Source organism: Microtus ochrogaster, chromosome 7, assembly GCF_000317375.1.
Source record: "Microtus ochrogaster isolate Prairie Vole_2 chromosome 7, MicOch1.0, whole genome shotgun sequence".
In the NCBI taxonomy this organism is placed as follows: domain Eukaryota; kingdom Metazoa; phylum Chordata; class Mammalia; order Rodentia; family Cricetidae; genus Microtus; species Microtus ochrogaster.
The window spans coordinates 72,589,800-72,606,546 of NC_022014.1; the positions used below are offsets into that span (position 1 = coordinate 72,589,800).

At 48.1% G+C, this 16,747-nt stretch overlaps 1 protein-coding gene and 1 non-coding gene across 3 annotated transcripts in view; one reads left to right on the plus strand and one right to left on the minus strand.

The window, feature by feature from the left end:
* The window catches only part of Arsg (arylsulfatase G), a 130,569-nt gene that overhangs the window by 49,008 nt on the left and 64,814 nt on the right, over positions 1–16,747 (plus strand). For both annotated transcript variants that reach the window (XM_026780199.1, XM_026780200.1), the window contains exon 2: positions 1,343–2,240. In XM_026780199.1, the coding sequence (XP_026636000.1) occupies positions 2,023–2,240 (218 nt within the window). In that variant the 5' untranslated portion in view covers positions 1,343–2,022. The remainder of the gene's footprint in view (positions 1–1,342; positions 2,241–16,747) is intronic.
* Positions 12,561–12,667, minus strand: LOC113456356. Its single transcript, XR_003377181.1, has one exon. It is a non-coding gene; the product is annotated as a U6 spliceosomal RNA (small nuclear RNA).

A 16,747-nucleotide genomic window follows, 5' to 3' on the forward strand; every position in this document is an offset into this window, starting at 1 on the left:
TTATTTTTATCTTATTTACTTTTTTGAGTGTATCTCTTGGAGCCCAGGCTGGCTTTTTTACTGCCTATATGTTAGAGGATGACCTTGAATTTTAAATTTTTTTCTGCCTCTGCTTCCAGAATTCTGGGATCATGGATATATTTCACCACACACAGTTTATGGAATTCTGGGGGCGAAACCAGGGCTTTGTGCACAGGCCTGCTAAGGCAAGCGCTCTATGAACTGAGTTATAGCCTCGGCTCTGAGTTTGCTAATTCATATGCACTTCCAAGTGTGAAAATCGTCGGTTAGATGTGGTTTTTTGGCTTGTTTGATTTTTTTTTCTTTTTTGTGAGATAGGTAGGGATGAAATCACAGCCTGTACACACTAAATCGGCACTCTGCCAATGAGCTGCACCTCCCAGCCCTAGATTTTCTTACCAAAACCATCATGACTAGAATGTACAGCGATGTGTTTCTATTAATTTTTTTGGAACTTTTTTGGCAGCGTTTAATTATGAAAATTACAGAAAAGTGGAAAGCATGCTGTAGAACAGGCATATGTTCTCCACCTAGAGCCTATTATAAACTTGTTTTTCATAATTCTCTTTTTTTTCCCCCTAAATTAATTTCTCTGGGGGAGGCTGTTTGTTTGCTTTAGAGTGTGTCTTAGTTATCTCAGGCTGGTCTCTAACTAGCTGAGAATTACCTTAAGCACCCGGTCCTCTTGTCTCTACCTCATACACGCTGGTGTCACAGCCAAACACTAACCACACCTGGTTTAGGAGGTGCTGGGGGATCAAACCTAGGGCTCTGTGTATGTTAGGCAAGGATTCTACCAACAGAGCTATATCTTGAACTCCTTCTGTGAAGAGTTTCCTTTTCTTCTCTCTCTCTCTCTTTCTCTCTTTCTTTCTGAGACAGGGTTTCTGTCTTGAACAGCTCTGCCTGTTCTAGAACTCAGTCTGTAAACCAGGCTGGCCTCGAACTCACAGAGGTCTGCATGCCTCTGCCTCCCAAGTGCTGGGATTAAAGGCATGCACCACCACTGCCTGGCCGCAAAGAGTTTTTTATGGAGACATTAGGTCATAACGAGACCGTTATAAACAATTATGTCTTGATAATGAGACTTTACCTTTTCTTCTAAAATGCTCCGTGGGTGTGACCACTTGTGGTGGTAGGAGTGGGGAAGCACTCAGGAAGGGGATCAGCAGACTGGGATCTGCTTGTATTCATCCCACCCAGGACACTGAGCTTCAACATCCTATAGCATGCGTGAGACGTAAGAAGTTGTCTGTAATGTTACCGCCAACCCTGTTACTATAGGTTCGTTGCAAATATTCTTGTCATCCCTGTTTTTCAGGTGGAAGAAACTGAGGAGCCAGCTGAGCATTCAAATAAGAAGGAAAACATCTGTTGGCATGGAAAAGTGATTATTTCCCAAGCTACCGAGTACGGCACATCTGGCCTGGCTCTTTCGACTCTGTCTGCTTGTCAAATTTTGTTCTTTCAGGAACCCTTACAGAAACAAACCTCAACCATCTGGAACTCAGAAACTCATGTGGGGCTGACTGTGGCTTCGAGAACATCCAGGTGTTCTGCAGATGTGAGCTTACCCTGCGATCACCAGATGGAGTCCTGAGCAGATGCCAAGGCTTGTGCTGTGGCTGTAGCCTCCCTGAGTGCAGAGGGTCGCTTACTTGCTAACTGGCCAAAGAATGGTTATTGACAACCACTTGTGAATGCTGCTCCTAACCAGTCATCTTATTGACCTGTGATGAGGAGACTTCTCCAGGGGGCCAATCCGATTTACAGTGACACATTTCCTGACTCTTGGATTAGAATTCCAGATGGGGCCTTTCTTTCTGTAGCTCCTACCGTTCCTGTAGCCATTACTAACTCCGGTGTGTTTTTTGCCAACCGGACCCATGTTCCTTGGTGGCTTCCTGCACTCAAGGTGAACAAAGAGAAAACTCTTCGAGAAATCTGTGTTGGGCGCCCTTTGTCACTCGATCAAGACTACAGGAGTCTGTGCGTGTCACCATGGGCTGGCTTTTTCTAAAGGTTTTGTTGGTTGGCATGACTTTCTCTGGATTGCTCTACCCTCTTGTGGATTTCTCTATCAGTGGGAAAACAAGAGCCCCCAAACCAAACATTGTGATCATTTTGGCTGACGATATGGGATGGGGTGACCTGGGAGCGAACTGGGCAGAAGCAAAGGGCACTACTAATCTTGACAAGATGGCTTCTGAAGGAATGAGGTGAGTCAAGCAATGTTTTTTGCTGTTCCAGTTTTTGTTGGAGGAGTAGACAGTGTAAAGAACATAATTATTTATTTAAATTGATTTGCTTTATGTGTGTGTTTTTCCTGTGTGCATGTATATGCACACATGTGCATACATGCCTGTTGAACCCTCAGGAACTGGGATCATAGACGGGTATAAGCCACCGTGTGGGCACTGGGAATTGAACCCAGGTCCTCTTTAAGGGCAGCAGATTTTCTTAGCTGCTGAGCCATCTCTCCAGGTCCCGCAAAGCACTTTAATAATAATCAATTGATTAATTGGTGTTGCTTTCATTACTTTATTGATTTATTAGATTTGAAGTCAGTATAGTATCATGACAATCTATCCATATATCAATCTATACACTTAATTGCCTATCATGCATCCGTATGTCATTTGTTCATCCATCCATCTGTCCATCTTTCCATCATCCATCCATCCATCTATCCATCCGTCCATCTGTCCGTCTTTTCATCATCCATCCACCCACCCATCCACTCATTCATCCCTCCATCCCTCCATCCCTCCATCCATCCATCCATCCATCCACCCACTCATTCATCCCTCCATCCATCCATCTCTCCATCCATCTCTCCATCCATCCATCCATCCATCCATCCATCCATCCACCAATCCAAATATTCACCCATTCACTTGGTAAGATATATGTATGTCAGGAGTTGAGAATTTAGAAGTGGACAAGGCAAAATTTCTTGCCCTCAAGTTACTCACTTTCCAAAAGGGGAAACGGGTTAAGAGGAAGGTAAACAATCAAGTCTTACGTACGCTCACACCGGGAATTCTTGGAGTCCAGAGGGAAAGAGGTGAAACACTTGCTTGGGTACTCCAGGAAGTAGAGGCCTATGATGAGCAATGGGAGCTACTGAGGACACACATTTATTTGTGAGCAGACACAACTAGCGTTTAAGGGATTTACATCTAATGGACCACAAAAGGGAGTGTGCACGTGACCGACAGGTGTGTATTTATAGGACAGCCATCAAAATGTCTCGTTCAAATCCCAGCTCCTTTCCCTACTTAGACGGACAAGTGCAAGAGCTCGCAGACTCCTTTTAGTCCTCCGTACCTCCTTGGGTCAGTGTTGATTCAGCTGGATGCAGGGGCATGGCTGGCTAGCTTGGATCCTGTCTGTATTTTGTAAAACACTGCATTTGGCTCTGCAGGAGTGGCTTCAGCTGGTTGCTAGGGACAGCATATGGAACATCTCCATAGAGTTTCTGCCTCATGCACTCTGGTGCTTGGAGCTTCTCCTTGAGATAAAGATCCTTGCATCTGACTTCACCATCGTACTCATCTCGGCCAAGGTGAACTTTCTAGATTATTCTATGTGTTCCAATCATTCGCAGGCATTTACAACCCAAACTCTATAAAACATCTTGTGAAGTGTTTTTCTCCTTGGCTTCTACATCTTTCAGCTGACTTCAGCTGTCACCTCCCTAGGTGGGTCATGCTTTACTAGTTTGTATGGTGAACACTTCCTGTGCTCACTGTCCACCTTCTGTTTCTTGAGTTATTACTTATTACTTAAGTCTCAGTTTACTTAAGGTCAGGTGCGTCCTGTGCTCGCAGCTTTTCATGGTGAGTCTTTCCATGGCTGGTCACATGTTAAATAGCATCCCCCCTTCCATATTCGCATCTCCCAGAGCCTCAGAGTCTTCACAAATGCGAGTTGTGAAGAATCTCAGTGACTTGATGCCAATGAGTTTAAAGTGAAGCGAATCTTAATGCCTGCGTCCTTGTGAAAAGAGCCAGGAAGCAGGGGCACAGTGGCACATGCCTGTGATTCAAGGGCCATGAATTTCAGGCCAGCCTGGGCTACATAGACCCTTATCCGAAAAAACAAAACACAGCAATGAAAAAAAGAGGATTCAGAGGCGGTAAATACAAGGAGAGAGACAGGGATCAGAGGAATGTGTCCTCCGAGGACTGCTGGCAGCCACAGGAAGGTTTAAAGAGAGACAGAGTAGAGTCTCCCTCAGCTTCCCAAACATTGGTTCTCAACCTGTGGGTCGCAACGCCTCTGGGTCACACACTAAATAGCCTGCGTATCAGATATTTACATGACGATTTCTGACAGTAGCAAAATTACAGTTGTGAAGTAGCAACGAGATCATTTTATGGTTTGGGGGTCACTACAACCTTGAGGAACTGTATGGAAGGAGCACAGTGTTAGGAAGGTTGAGGACCACTGCTCCAGAAGAAACCAGCCCCACTGACACCTTCATTTAGAATCTTTGGCTTCCTGTACCGCTGCTCCCAGCTGCCCAGGTGTAATTTGTTGCAACAGCAGCAGAAAATGCGCACAAGCCCCTCCTAGCTCTGGGCTCCAGAAAGAAAAGGAACCTGTCTTTTCCCCCACTTAGACTCCTGGCACAATCACGGGGTTTCTTGTGTAACGAGCAATTACTATCTGCTCATCAATAAATAGACTTTAGAGCCAGGCATTGTGGGCACACCTGTAATCTCAGCATTCTGATAGCTGAGTCGGGAAGATTGTAAGTTCATAGACATCCCGGGCTAAGAGGCTAAGACCTTATCTCAAAAACCAGGGTGTGGGGAAGCTGAGATAGTTTTTAAAATGTCCTCACTCCTTCTTTCTGTTTCTTTTTTATTTTTGCAGACAGGGTTTCTCTGGGCAGCCCTGGCAGTTCTAGAACTATCTGTAGACCATGCTGGCCTCACAGAGCTCCACCTGCCTCTGCCTCCCCGAGTGCTGGAATTAAAGGCCTGTGCTCCCACATCAGCCCCCACTGTTTTTGGAGACAAGCTTTCATTATGTAGCCCTGGCTGGCCTGGAACCCACTCTCTAGACCAGGCTGACCTCAGCCTCACAGAGATCTGCCTGCCTCTGCCTCCCTAATACTGAGATCACAGACATGTGCCACCATGCTTGTCGTCCATCTTGAAAAGTCTCACTGGCGCTGTGTGCCCCCCCCCCCCCCCCCAGGTCTCTCTGGCTTGGAACTCACCAAATAGACTAGCTTGGCTGATCAGCGAACCCCAGAGATCCTCCTGTTTTCCCTAACCCTCCTGCTAAGCGGTCACCATTGCATCTCAAACGTTTCTTTTAAATGTAGATTCTGAGCACAGGTCTTGAGTCCTTCTACTTTCTCGAGCACAGGTTCTCCTGACTGAGCCCTTCCCCCGACCCACCCGCACTTGCGCACTTGCGGGTGTATGGGAGAGGAAGAGAATGAGTGACCAGCGGCTGAGACGCTCGCAGCGAAGACAGCCCGCAGATCTGAACTGCTTGCGAGGCTGATGCTTGATGTGTCCCCACGTACTCCCGCGCGTCGATTAGCAGTGCGTCCGCTTTGCGCGCTCTTACTTCCTACCCTTTTCCCCGCCCCCAGTTTAGTTCTGGGTCAAGTCAATACCTCTGCCGCTAGGGGTTCCAGGCAGTAGCTTAACCAGGCATCAAAGATCGATAGTCACTACTCAAAAGGTCAGAGACTCCCAGGGACCCGAAAACTGTTTCTAAAACGGGCCTCAGTGAATAATGAATTGAGTTGTCAATTCAATCAAATACCTGGTTTGATTTTTGTTCTAAGAATTGACCACTTTCCCCGTTACCTCTCAACAATCTCCCTTCCTTTTTTCTCTCCCTCTTCCTCCTCCCACTCCATCCTGTCATGAAGACTTGAAGGAGTATTGTAGTGACCTAAAAGAGGGTGCCAACTCTGCCAGAGATGGGTGAGATCTTGCTGTCTGGTATCCACTATGGAGACCAGAGCAGAAATGACATTCTGTGTAAGAAGAGAATGCCCTTTCCCAGCGGTGTAACCCTTCCACAGAGGGAGGGAAGGAAGGACCTTTACTGGGGGAAATCCTCATTTTCCTCTGACCTTTGCCGTCAACCCCAAGACATTTGCTCCGGTGGCTTGTGTTCTGTCTTCTCGGGAGCTCTCGGCATTGTGGGGCAGGCAGCTTTCCATCTTTGCTCTTGGGTAAGTAGGTCAAACAGACATAAAAGTCATGTCATGAGCACACATCAGCTGGGACAAGATGAAGATAGCAGGAAGGACTGTGTGCGAGCTTTTACCTCTCAGCCCTGTCTCGTAGATGGGGACACGGGGAAGCACAGTGACCTAGATGGCAATGAATCTCAGAAGGAAGAAAGAAATAAAGGGAACTGAAATATTAACCAGTGGGGCCTTGGTGTCGGCCTGCTTCACCAAGGATGAGACCAAAGAAGCCCATTCGATTGCTATGATTAGTTGCTCTTTAAGACTCGTGAGTACAGCTGTTCAATAATAAATCGCTAAGAGTCACAAGTCCCGTTCTTACCTTATGAGATACAGAATCCTAATGGCAAACAAGGATAAGAAAAGCCTTTGAAATGCAGGGTGGTGTGTTGCCAGAACTGAAACCGTTGTTCAGCTTCCTCACGGGGCGTGGGGGGTGGAGGGATGAATGGGGGAGGTGAGGGGGTGTTTTCTGCATGAACCGGATGTCACATGCTTGACTGCTTAGACTAGACAGACCCAGCACATCCCTTATGCCTTGGTCCCCAAGAGAAAGAAGAAATGCTGGGTTTCTCGCCTTCAGCGTGGTAACCCTGGGGCTCTAGGCAGAGAATGTGAAAAGAAGCCAGGGGAGGCGGAGATCTGTGTTGGCTGCTTTCTGATTGTGACGAAACGCTCAACCCAAGCAGCGCGTGGAAGGATGAGTTTAATTTGGCTCACAGTTTGAGGGCACAGTTCCTTGTGGCAGGGAGTCCTGCTGGCCATGTCTGGGGCAGCTGGCCATGGGCAGGAAGCAGAGAATGAATGCAGATGCTCAGCTTGCTTTCCTTTTATTCAGCCTGGGACCCCAGCCTAGGGAATGGTGCCACCCACGTTTAAGATGGGCCTTCCCACCTCAGTTATCCTGATTTTAAAATTCCCTCACAAACAAGCCCCTGGGTTTGTTCCCATGATGGTGCTAAATCCTACTAGAGTGACAGTCAGGATTAACTGTCGCAGGCCCAAATGCTGAGACCTGAAGAGAAGTCTAAAGTTTGCCAGGCAAAGGAGGGTATGGTGCTTCAAGCAGAGCAGATGGATAGAACATTTTAGAACACTTGGAATGGCTCAAAACATTAGTAGGGAAGGCAAGGGAATATATTTTGGGGCCCTCCAGGAAGCTTCATTTAGGGTGCTGCTGGTGGAGAGAGATGCCAGGTCTGGGAGGTACTGACCCGTCTCCGTGTGCTTGCACAGACACTTACAATGGGAGTGTGGAGAAAGCAGGGCCATTTGTCCAGGACACCACCTAACTCGGCTCTAGGGGTCTTACTCAGAAACGACAAACAAACAAACAAAGCTGGACAGTGAGCTCCGGGAAAAATCATGAAGAACCCAGTCCTCTGCCTTTACCCACTGTTGGCTTGGAGTCAACTGTAGTCTGGGTGTCTTTTCTCAGGAGAGTCAGACATCTTCCCATTTAAGAGAAGGTGATGTGGAGGCCCGATTAAGCTGTCAGTCCCATTATTACGTCATCTCTGCAGTTCGTACCTCCCAGCCCTGTCCCCTCGACACACAAAGGCCACAACCTATGATTTCAGAAACTGATTTCCGCCCCCTCAGCCTTTAAATTATGAATGGAACAAGAACGGTTTTTATTCCGGTCACATAGCAATTTAGCTAGTTGCCACCAAGAGCCTCGTCATCTATTCTAAATTCTTGGTCAATGAAGGCTGGGCACGCTTGAACTCTGCGGTGTGGCGTGGCTCTGCCGCGCCCTCGCTCCCCGGCAGGCTCTCCGGCATTCTCATTCCGGGATTCTAACACGCGTAATTTATGCAAAGGCAAGTGGCTTGGCTTCTGTCTAGCCGTGTCTTAATTTGTACTGATTTTCTTGTTAGCAGCCTGCTGTAATGTCTGGCCGCCAGATTCCAGCTTCGCTGTACAATGTATTTTCAGACTTTAATGAGGACCCCTGTTGGCAAACTGGCCTGAGCCTGCCTAGATAGATTTGGGGACGGAAAAAAAATCTTTCCAAATAACAAGGCCAGGTTAGTGCTTATTCGTTAGGTCCCTTCTAAATGGACACCATGGCCTGGAGGGATGGGATGGGAAGGTGATGCATGGGCCATGTCTTAAATCTCTGTATTTAGGGGAAGTGGAGAGATGGGCACTAGCAGGGCTTTCCAAAGACCCCAGCAAATCCTTTGGGTTTCTCTTTTGAAGTTTTTGTCATGTGCCAGATATTGCTGGAGCAGCCTCGCTCCACCAAGGTGGTGTGCCTGGGGCCAGAGCTGCAGGCTGAAGTCCCTTCTATCTAGAATCCATGGTCTGCGGAGGAGAGCAAAGCTACGTCTTGGTGATGTATGTGTATGCTACGGCGGCTCTCGGTGATGACCTTAGGATGTCCACAGAGACATCACACTCAGGACAGATGCTACAGACGGGCAAGCTGGGATAACAGTAAATGCAGGTAGTCACCTGCCCTGTCCACGTCATTAGCGCAGGCTGCTGGAAGTCAATACATACAGCGCGTGACTTGGGCACATATTTCTTACCGCTCTGGAGCCTGAAACCGCAAGGCCACGGTGTCAGCCTGGTTGGGCTCTGGGGAGGGGTCCTCTTCCGGGATTGCAGACAGCTACCTTCTTGTATTCTTCTGTGGCAGAATGAAAGTGTGACGGAGTCTGTCTTCCTCTTTTTCTTCTACAGCGTCGGGGTCACATCTGTGGCTTTGTGCAATCTAGGCATGGTGGGCCACTGAGCTATAGCCCCAGCCCTAGCCCTCCTCATCTTTAAATAGGGTACTATTCTCATCGTGGGCATCATAGGGGGATTTTACCCTGCGGACTTCAAAATTCAGGTGCCTCCTGAAGGCCCCACCTCTCAAGCCATTACATTAGCCACTAGGGTTTCCATATGTGAAATAAATTTTCTTTTACATGTATTTATTCCATCCTCTTCCTCCCCCTCTGTGTGTGTGTGTGCGTGTGTGTTTGCGTGCACCTGTCTTCGCACACTCAAGCCATGGTGGATGTTAAGAGGGTAGATAACCCGCAGGAGTTGATTCTCTCATTCCACCGTGTGGGTTCTGGGAATTGAACTTGGCCGATGAGATTTGGAGGCAGGCGCCTTTTACCTCTTGAGCTGTCTCAACAGCCCCCTGCATGTGAATTTCTAGGAACATATAAACCCTCAGCCCACAGTGCCAGGTGGGAGGAAGTAATGGTCAGAGCTTTGGAGCACTCTAGACCCATGGGCGACAATCCATCCAGGGGACAGAAGTCCCTCCTCGCTGGCAAAGCCGAGCTCATTTCCACACTCCGTCTGCACCCCCTGAGCACACAGACTTCACACTCCCCAGGGGAACTTGGAATTCTGGGTTCCCGCGTAACTTTTGCTGTTACAGGAATCCCGTTGACCATGCTGATGCTCTAGTTCCTATGTTGCCCTTGGAAGTGCAGAGTGGAGGACATTCCTCTGTCTTTCTCAAGCTTGTGTGGTTTGTGTGGATCTGAGTCAGGTCTAAGAACTGGGACCTCTGGGCATGGCCCTCAGGACCTTCCCAGCCAAAGAGCAGTTCCTAGTGACACCATGACATAGATGATGTCATACTCCGGAAGTGCTGTATAGGAAAGAGCCCAAGGACTAGGGTGGTTTAATTTCCAGCTCCATCACCTCCTGGCTGCTGATAATCTCCTATGCACGCAGGCGATTAGAAGCCACGGTATAAAGATGCACAGCAGCACCGGGCTTGGGGAAGTAAAAAATCTCTGTGTTCCCTGTAAGCTCCCTCATCTGTAAAGATACCTATTTTACAGATCATTTATAAAAAGGAGAAATAGGTGCCACTGGAAAGGCATTGACAGGTAGATCTCTGTGAATTCATGCCAGCCAAGGCTACACAGTGGGACCCTGCCTTCGAGCAAACAAAATAGAATGAGGATGTAGCTCGTTTGGGCAAGTACTTATCTGGCATGCACAACTCTGGGTTCGATCCCCAGCACATGCCTGTAATCTTAGCATTTGGGAGATTGAAGCAAGAAAACGAAGATTTGAAGATGTATACCATCTCCACCACCTCCTGAGCTCAAGATCAGCCTGGGCTACATAGCAAGACCTTATCTCCATGTCTTGGAATAAACAAGAGTGAAAATCGTCATCCTGCTTGTATTCACACACATTAAGATGGCCCCCTAGCCACCCCTGTGCTGTCCCTAGAACCACCATGGTGTGTATACCCTCAGCCAGGGCATCACTGCATAGGTAAGATATAAATGGAGGCTCTTTTTCTGGTAAGGCAAACTTTTTTTTTTTAAATATTTATTTATTTATTATGTATACAACATTCTTTCTGTGTTGTGCCTGAAGGCCAGAAGAGGGCACCAGACCTCATTACAGATGGTTGTGAGCCACCATGTGGTTGCTGGGAACTGAACTCAGGACCTTTGGAAGAGCAGGCAATGTTCTTAACCTCTGAGCCATCTCTCCAGCCCCCAGGTAAGGCAAACTTTAACGCCAAGTTTTACCTTCAGTGCTTGGGACTGAACCCTGGACCTTGTACATGCCAGGTAAGCGCTCTACCCCTGAGCTAAACTTCCTGCCCCCTGCACATAACTTCTTTTGAGGACTGCTTCCCGGTACAAATACTCTCAGAATGTTTTGTGCTTGCTGTTCCCCCATAGCAGACATGTCTGCCTTCCTTGTCGAGTCCCTGCTGTGTGATAATGCTCTTGGACACTGTAAAGATTTGTCACTCGTGTTGGTTTAATAAAACGCTGATTGACCAGTAGTCAGGCGGGAAGTATAGGTGGGGCAACCGACTAGAGAAGAAGGAAGGCCGAGAGTCAGTCACCAGTCAGACGCAGAGGAAGCAGGATGAGAATGCCTTACTGGGAAAAGGTACCAAGCCATGTGACTAAACATACATAAGAATTATGGGTTAGTTTAAATTGTAAGATCTAGTTAATAATAAGCCTGAGCTAATAGGCCAGTTTATAATTAATATAAATATAAACTGTGTTTCTTTGGGACTGAACTGCTGTGGGACCAGGCAGGATAGAAACTTCCATTTACAAGCTACCAGCTATTTGAAGTCAGGGGTTTGTCATGGTTCCCCCATATTTCAAGGTCCCCATCTTCCATTATTGGCCATTCCCAGGTCAGCAAAACTGTGGCTTATGCCCAACTCAGCCAGTCCAAGAACAAAAGGACTACAGGCTCCTTTCAAGGACTTAGCCATAGAGAGAGGTTGTTTCAGTTTACCCGTCGGCTCTCAGATGCCTCCGTAAGACAGGAAATGTATCTACATCCTCCTGTGCATCATTCTGTAGCCCAAGCTAGCCTGGAACTCGCTATGTAGCCCAGGCTAGCCTTGAACTTAAGGCACAACTCTTCCTTCAGTCTCCCAACAATACGAGCTATCACATTTGACCTCAGGATTGGATTTTGAATAACCCTGTTTGGGTCCTGGGCTCAGCAAGATCAGATGAAGTCATGCTGCTTGGTCAGTTCCTGGGAAGGCCCTGAGGCCACAGTGTGTCCACGGTGGTGGGGCAGGGAACAAGCATCAGCGGCTCCATAGGAGTCACACGGAGGGTAGGTGTGCCGCTGTAAATGCCACTCAGGACTCTAGTGGCCCTGGTACAGACGTTGACAGATGAGCTAGAGAGAGCTGTGAGGACAGGGAGGACAGGACACGGGCTCCCAGAGTCATGGCTCACCATCCTGGGGTACAAGGAAAGACCGTGACGATGGTAGGTTTGTGTGGGTAGCTAGGAATCTGAAAGGGCAAGAAAAGGGTGAGCTGAGTCATTCCTTCATTTGTTCTTCCTTTTAAAAAGTATACTTTGGTTTTTCAAGTTTTTGTGCATGTATATATTACATGCTGAAGCTATTTTCCCTCGGAGCCACCTTATCTTTCCATGATCTGGGTTGTCCCCCTAAGCTAACCCTTTTGCTCTCTCTCTCTCTGTCTCATCTAGGAACCTTCATGGTGAGAAAAAAATGATGTTTGTGTTTCTGTGATTGGCCAAATCCACTTAATATGATTATTTACAGTTGTGTCTATTTTCCTGCAAACATAACTTTGTTCTTCCTGACTGAACAACAAAACAATTCTATTGTGCACATACACCACTTACTTTTTTTTTTTTTTGAGAAGGGTTCCTTTGCATAGCCTTGGCTATCCTGAAACTAGCTCTGTAACCCAGGCTGGCCTCGAACTCACAGAGATCTGCCTGCCTCTGCCTTCCAAGTGCTAGGATTAAAAGTATGTGCCACAACCACCCAGTTTATATACCTAGGTCAACTCCACAGTTTAGTTATTGTGAAAAATACAGAACGCTTCACAAGTTTGCATGCCGTCCTTGCGACGGGGCCACTCTCAATCCTCTCTGTCTTGTTTCAGTTTCGGTTGTGTGTTGCTGAAGAGAGCACTCATCAGTTCCAAGATATGGTCTCATGTAGTCCAGGCTAGCCTTGAGCTCGCTGTGTAGCCAAGGATGTCCTTAAACCCCTCATTCTTCTGCCTTCACCTCCCACATGCTAAGATCACAGGCAGGTGTGTTCCATCACACCCAGCTTATGTGGTGCTGGGTGTCATGAGGGCCCTATCGCTTAGCTCTGTCCCCAGCTCGTTCATTTTGCTTTTTAAGACATGGTCTCACCTGGCCATGGTGCCCCCCCCCCACCTTTAATCCCAGCAGTTCCAGGACAGCCAGAACTCCACGGAGAAATCCTGTCTCGCTAAACAAAACAAAATGGGACGAGGTCTCACTGTTGCCCTGGCAGATCTTGAAGTGCTATCCTCTGTAGTCTCGCTAGTAGCTGAGACCATAAGCCTGTGCCACTCACCCTGCTGGATATCTGTCCCTTTAATGCTTTGAGAAGCAGGAAACCATAGACATTGGCTCTCTCTGTCCTGCAGACTGGACGATCAGAGTGTTTTGTTTGGGTCATGCTCCCTCAGAAGGGCTGGGAGGTTTCTCGTCTTCTTCCAGCTTCTGCTGGCTTCAGGCTGCCTGGAGTGACTGACCTCACTACAGCCCGTCACCCTTTTCATGTGACATCTTCCCCCATGAGACTCTGGATCTTTGCACTCTGTCTTCCCTCTCGCTCCTCTTCCCTTTGAACAAGGACACCAGTTAAATTGGATGAGAACCCACTCTGCTCCAGTATGACTCTGTTGAAACCACACATGCAGTGTGGCTCTGCTTCCACAGAGCTCGCATTGGAGACACTGGGATGTGAACTTCAACAGATCTTTTTACATTGATTTGTGGGTGGCTGGGTAGGCGGATACTTGTGCGTGTGTGTGCATACGGAGACCGGAGGTCAGCCTCCAGTGTGATTATTCAGGAGCTGTCCACTTTGTTTTATTGATTTTTTTAAAGAAAAGATATATTTGTGCACACATGCACACACACACACACACACACACACACACACAAATATTTACCATAGTGTGGGTATAGAGGTCAGAGGACAACCTGTGGGAGTTGCTTACACCATGTGACTCTCACAGATCACAGTCAAGTGGTCAGGTATGGCATAAAGTGACTTTGCCTGCTCAACCATCTTGCTGGCCCCACTTTGTTTCTTTCTTATTTGTTTATTTTGGTTTCTCTGCGTAACAGTCCTGGCTGTTCTGGAACTCACTTTGTAGACCAGGTTGGTCTCGAACTCACCGACACCTGCCTGCCTCATCCTCCGGGACATTGGGATTATAGGTGTGTGCCACCATGACCAGTGGCCCACTTTATTTTTTTGAGCCAGGGTCTTTCATGGGAAGCTGTGGTTCACTTGTTTGACTAGACGTGGTGATATTCAGAGCTTCTCCTGTTTCCACTCCCACAGGACAGGGATTCCTCATCCGTGTTACCGTGGTCTGCTTTCTGTGTGCCACGTCACTGACTGCGCTCTCTCTCCAGCTCTCAGGGTATCCTCTCGGGGGATACAATCTAACCTGTAGCAGGCGGTGAGGGCTCAGAAGTCTGAAAGGGTAGGTTGAGACAGAACACGATGGGTTCTGACAAATAAGCAGAAGTCAGTCTGTGAAGATGGAGGGACCAGAGATTCAGTGTCTGGTTGGTGTGCTAAAATGGATAAGAGTGGGGGACAGTGGCCATGTGAGCATGGGAAATGAAGAATCAGGAAGTGATGTACAGGCTGTAGAGATAGCTCAGCTGGTAAAGCCACTTACTAAGAAAGCTTGATTACCAAAATTCAATCCCTGGGACACACACATACATGCACGCATGCATGCATGCACACACACACCACCACCACCAACACCAACAAATAGTTTTTAAAGTTATGTACACAATCAGGCAGTGCACTTCATGCCTTGAGAGGCAGAGCCAGGCATCTCTCTGAGTTCCAGGCCAGTCTTATCAACCTACATAGTGAGTTCCAGGCCAGCCAGGGCTGCACAGCGAGACCTTGTCTCAAAAAGAAAGGTCTGAACACTTGGGGTAATGCCTCAGTTTCTAGTGGTTGATTGAGCAGATGGACTTGGGTGTTTGGAATGAGGGCTGCATGGTCCTCTGCACAGCGAGGCTAACGTAGCAGGAACATGAGACTGGTACAGGCTCACCAGCAGCCAAGTGCCCGTTAGTCCTGGGATTTCACTCTCTGGTGTGTTCCCTGTTCACTTCTGCCTCCTCTCCTTACCCTGTGCTGGGATGCTCTTTCTCCACGTTTGACTGGTGTTATCAGCCGACAACACGAGTTCTGAACGCCTGCTGTATGCCTGTCTGTCCAGATTCCTGGATGGGAACGCGATAGAGGATCGGCAGTCCATCGTAATGACTTTGGATTGTCTTTGATTACAAAACAAACAAAAACTAAAACAAAACAAAACAAAAAACCAAACCAAAACCAAGTAGAGGGTTTCCAGCCAGGGACTACTGTCCCTGCTGCTAAATGCTTTTCAAGATTACTCTGGCTGTCCCTCTCAAAGTGGAGTGGAAGTGGGGAGGGGCTAGAGGCAGGCACAGAAATGGGGAGCAGGGCTGGGCCCGCTATACAATGCCAGAGCATAGTATATATGGTACTCGCTGGAGTTCGGCAACATGGCGGTCCTGGGAGGCAGGATAGGATGAAGCAAAGATTCGTTTGCAGACAGATGGAGACAGAAGGCTAGGTGTGCGTGTGTATTGGTAAATTAGGGTCTGGGAAGAGGGGGAAGCTCCATTAAGAAAATGCCTCCAGACTGGAGTGTAGGCAAGTCTGAGGGGCATTTACTTGGCTAATGATTGATGTGGGAGGGTCCTACGTACTATTGGCAGTGTGGTCCCTGGGCAGGTGATCCTGGGTGTATACAAAAGCCGGCTCAGGAAGTCATGGGGAGCAAGCCAGTAAGTCGTGTTCTCTGCCGTTTGTGCTTCAGTTTTGGCCTCCTGGTTCCTGCCTTGACTTCCTGCCCTGACATCTGTTGGTGATGGATTGTGACCTGGGAGTCATAAGATGCAATAAACCCTTTCCTCCCTAAGTAGCTGTTGGTCGTGGTGTTTATCATAGCAACAGAAAGCAAACAGGGACAATTTGGAAACAGAATACTGGGGAGGAGGAAGAGGGAGGGGGAGGTTACGGTTTTGTTGTTGTTTGATTTTGAGGCAGGGTCATGATATGAAACCCAGGCCTGTCCAAGAACTCACTGTGTAGCTAGCCGTGAATTAGAGACCCTCTTGCCTCTGCCTTCTGAGTGCTGGGTTTCAGCTGTGCCAGACTCGGACGATGCTTTGAGTTGAGCCACTGGGCGAGAGGTGGTGGTGTTTCCTGAGAGAGCGAAGATTGGAGAGGAGGGCTGGGCATGCTGGGACTCATCTCAAAAAGAGTCAGGCATTCTTGGAGAGGAGGAGGGCAAAGGAAAAACCACCGGCCCTGTAGGAGAAATACCTGGAGGCCGAGGACCAACAGCCATTTCTCTATGGCTCTGGGAAGTGCGGAGGGCTGAGGACTGGCGGGGATATCATCGGCTCTGGCTGATGCTCCGGCGCAGCGTTGACTTTGGAGGCATGTGGTCGGGGCAGGTGCACAGAGGCTCACGCATAGAAGCTTCTCTGGATCCTATTCCTTGTTGTCTTATTGAAATGGGTAGTGGGGTTCTAGGGTTCTGCTTTTCCATTTCCCCCTGGGCACTGCAAATTGTGCAGCTGGTCCTACTGTGTTGTAAGCTTGGATCGTTCCATTCCAAACTACATATTCAAAAAAGAATAAACCCAAGGGCAACAGATGCTTATGGCTTAATGTGTGTGAAGTGCTTGGGAAAATGCCTGGGGTTAGAATACGTGTTTTATAAGCATTCAAGGTGTGGGTTATGAGAATAATCACGAGGACCACTCGGAGTGTGAGCTGGGAGGGTCCTTGTACTTCAGTCTCAAGAGGAAAGAAAGAATGGATGCTTGTTTAGAAGTAAAGTTAAAGTCGGGCGGTGGTGGCGCACGCCTTTAATCCCAGCACTCGGGAGGCAGAGGCAGGTGGATCTCTGTGAGTTCGAGACCAGCCTGGTCTACA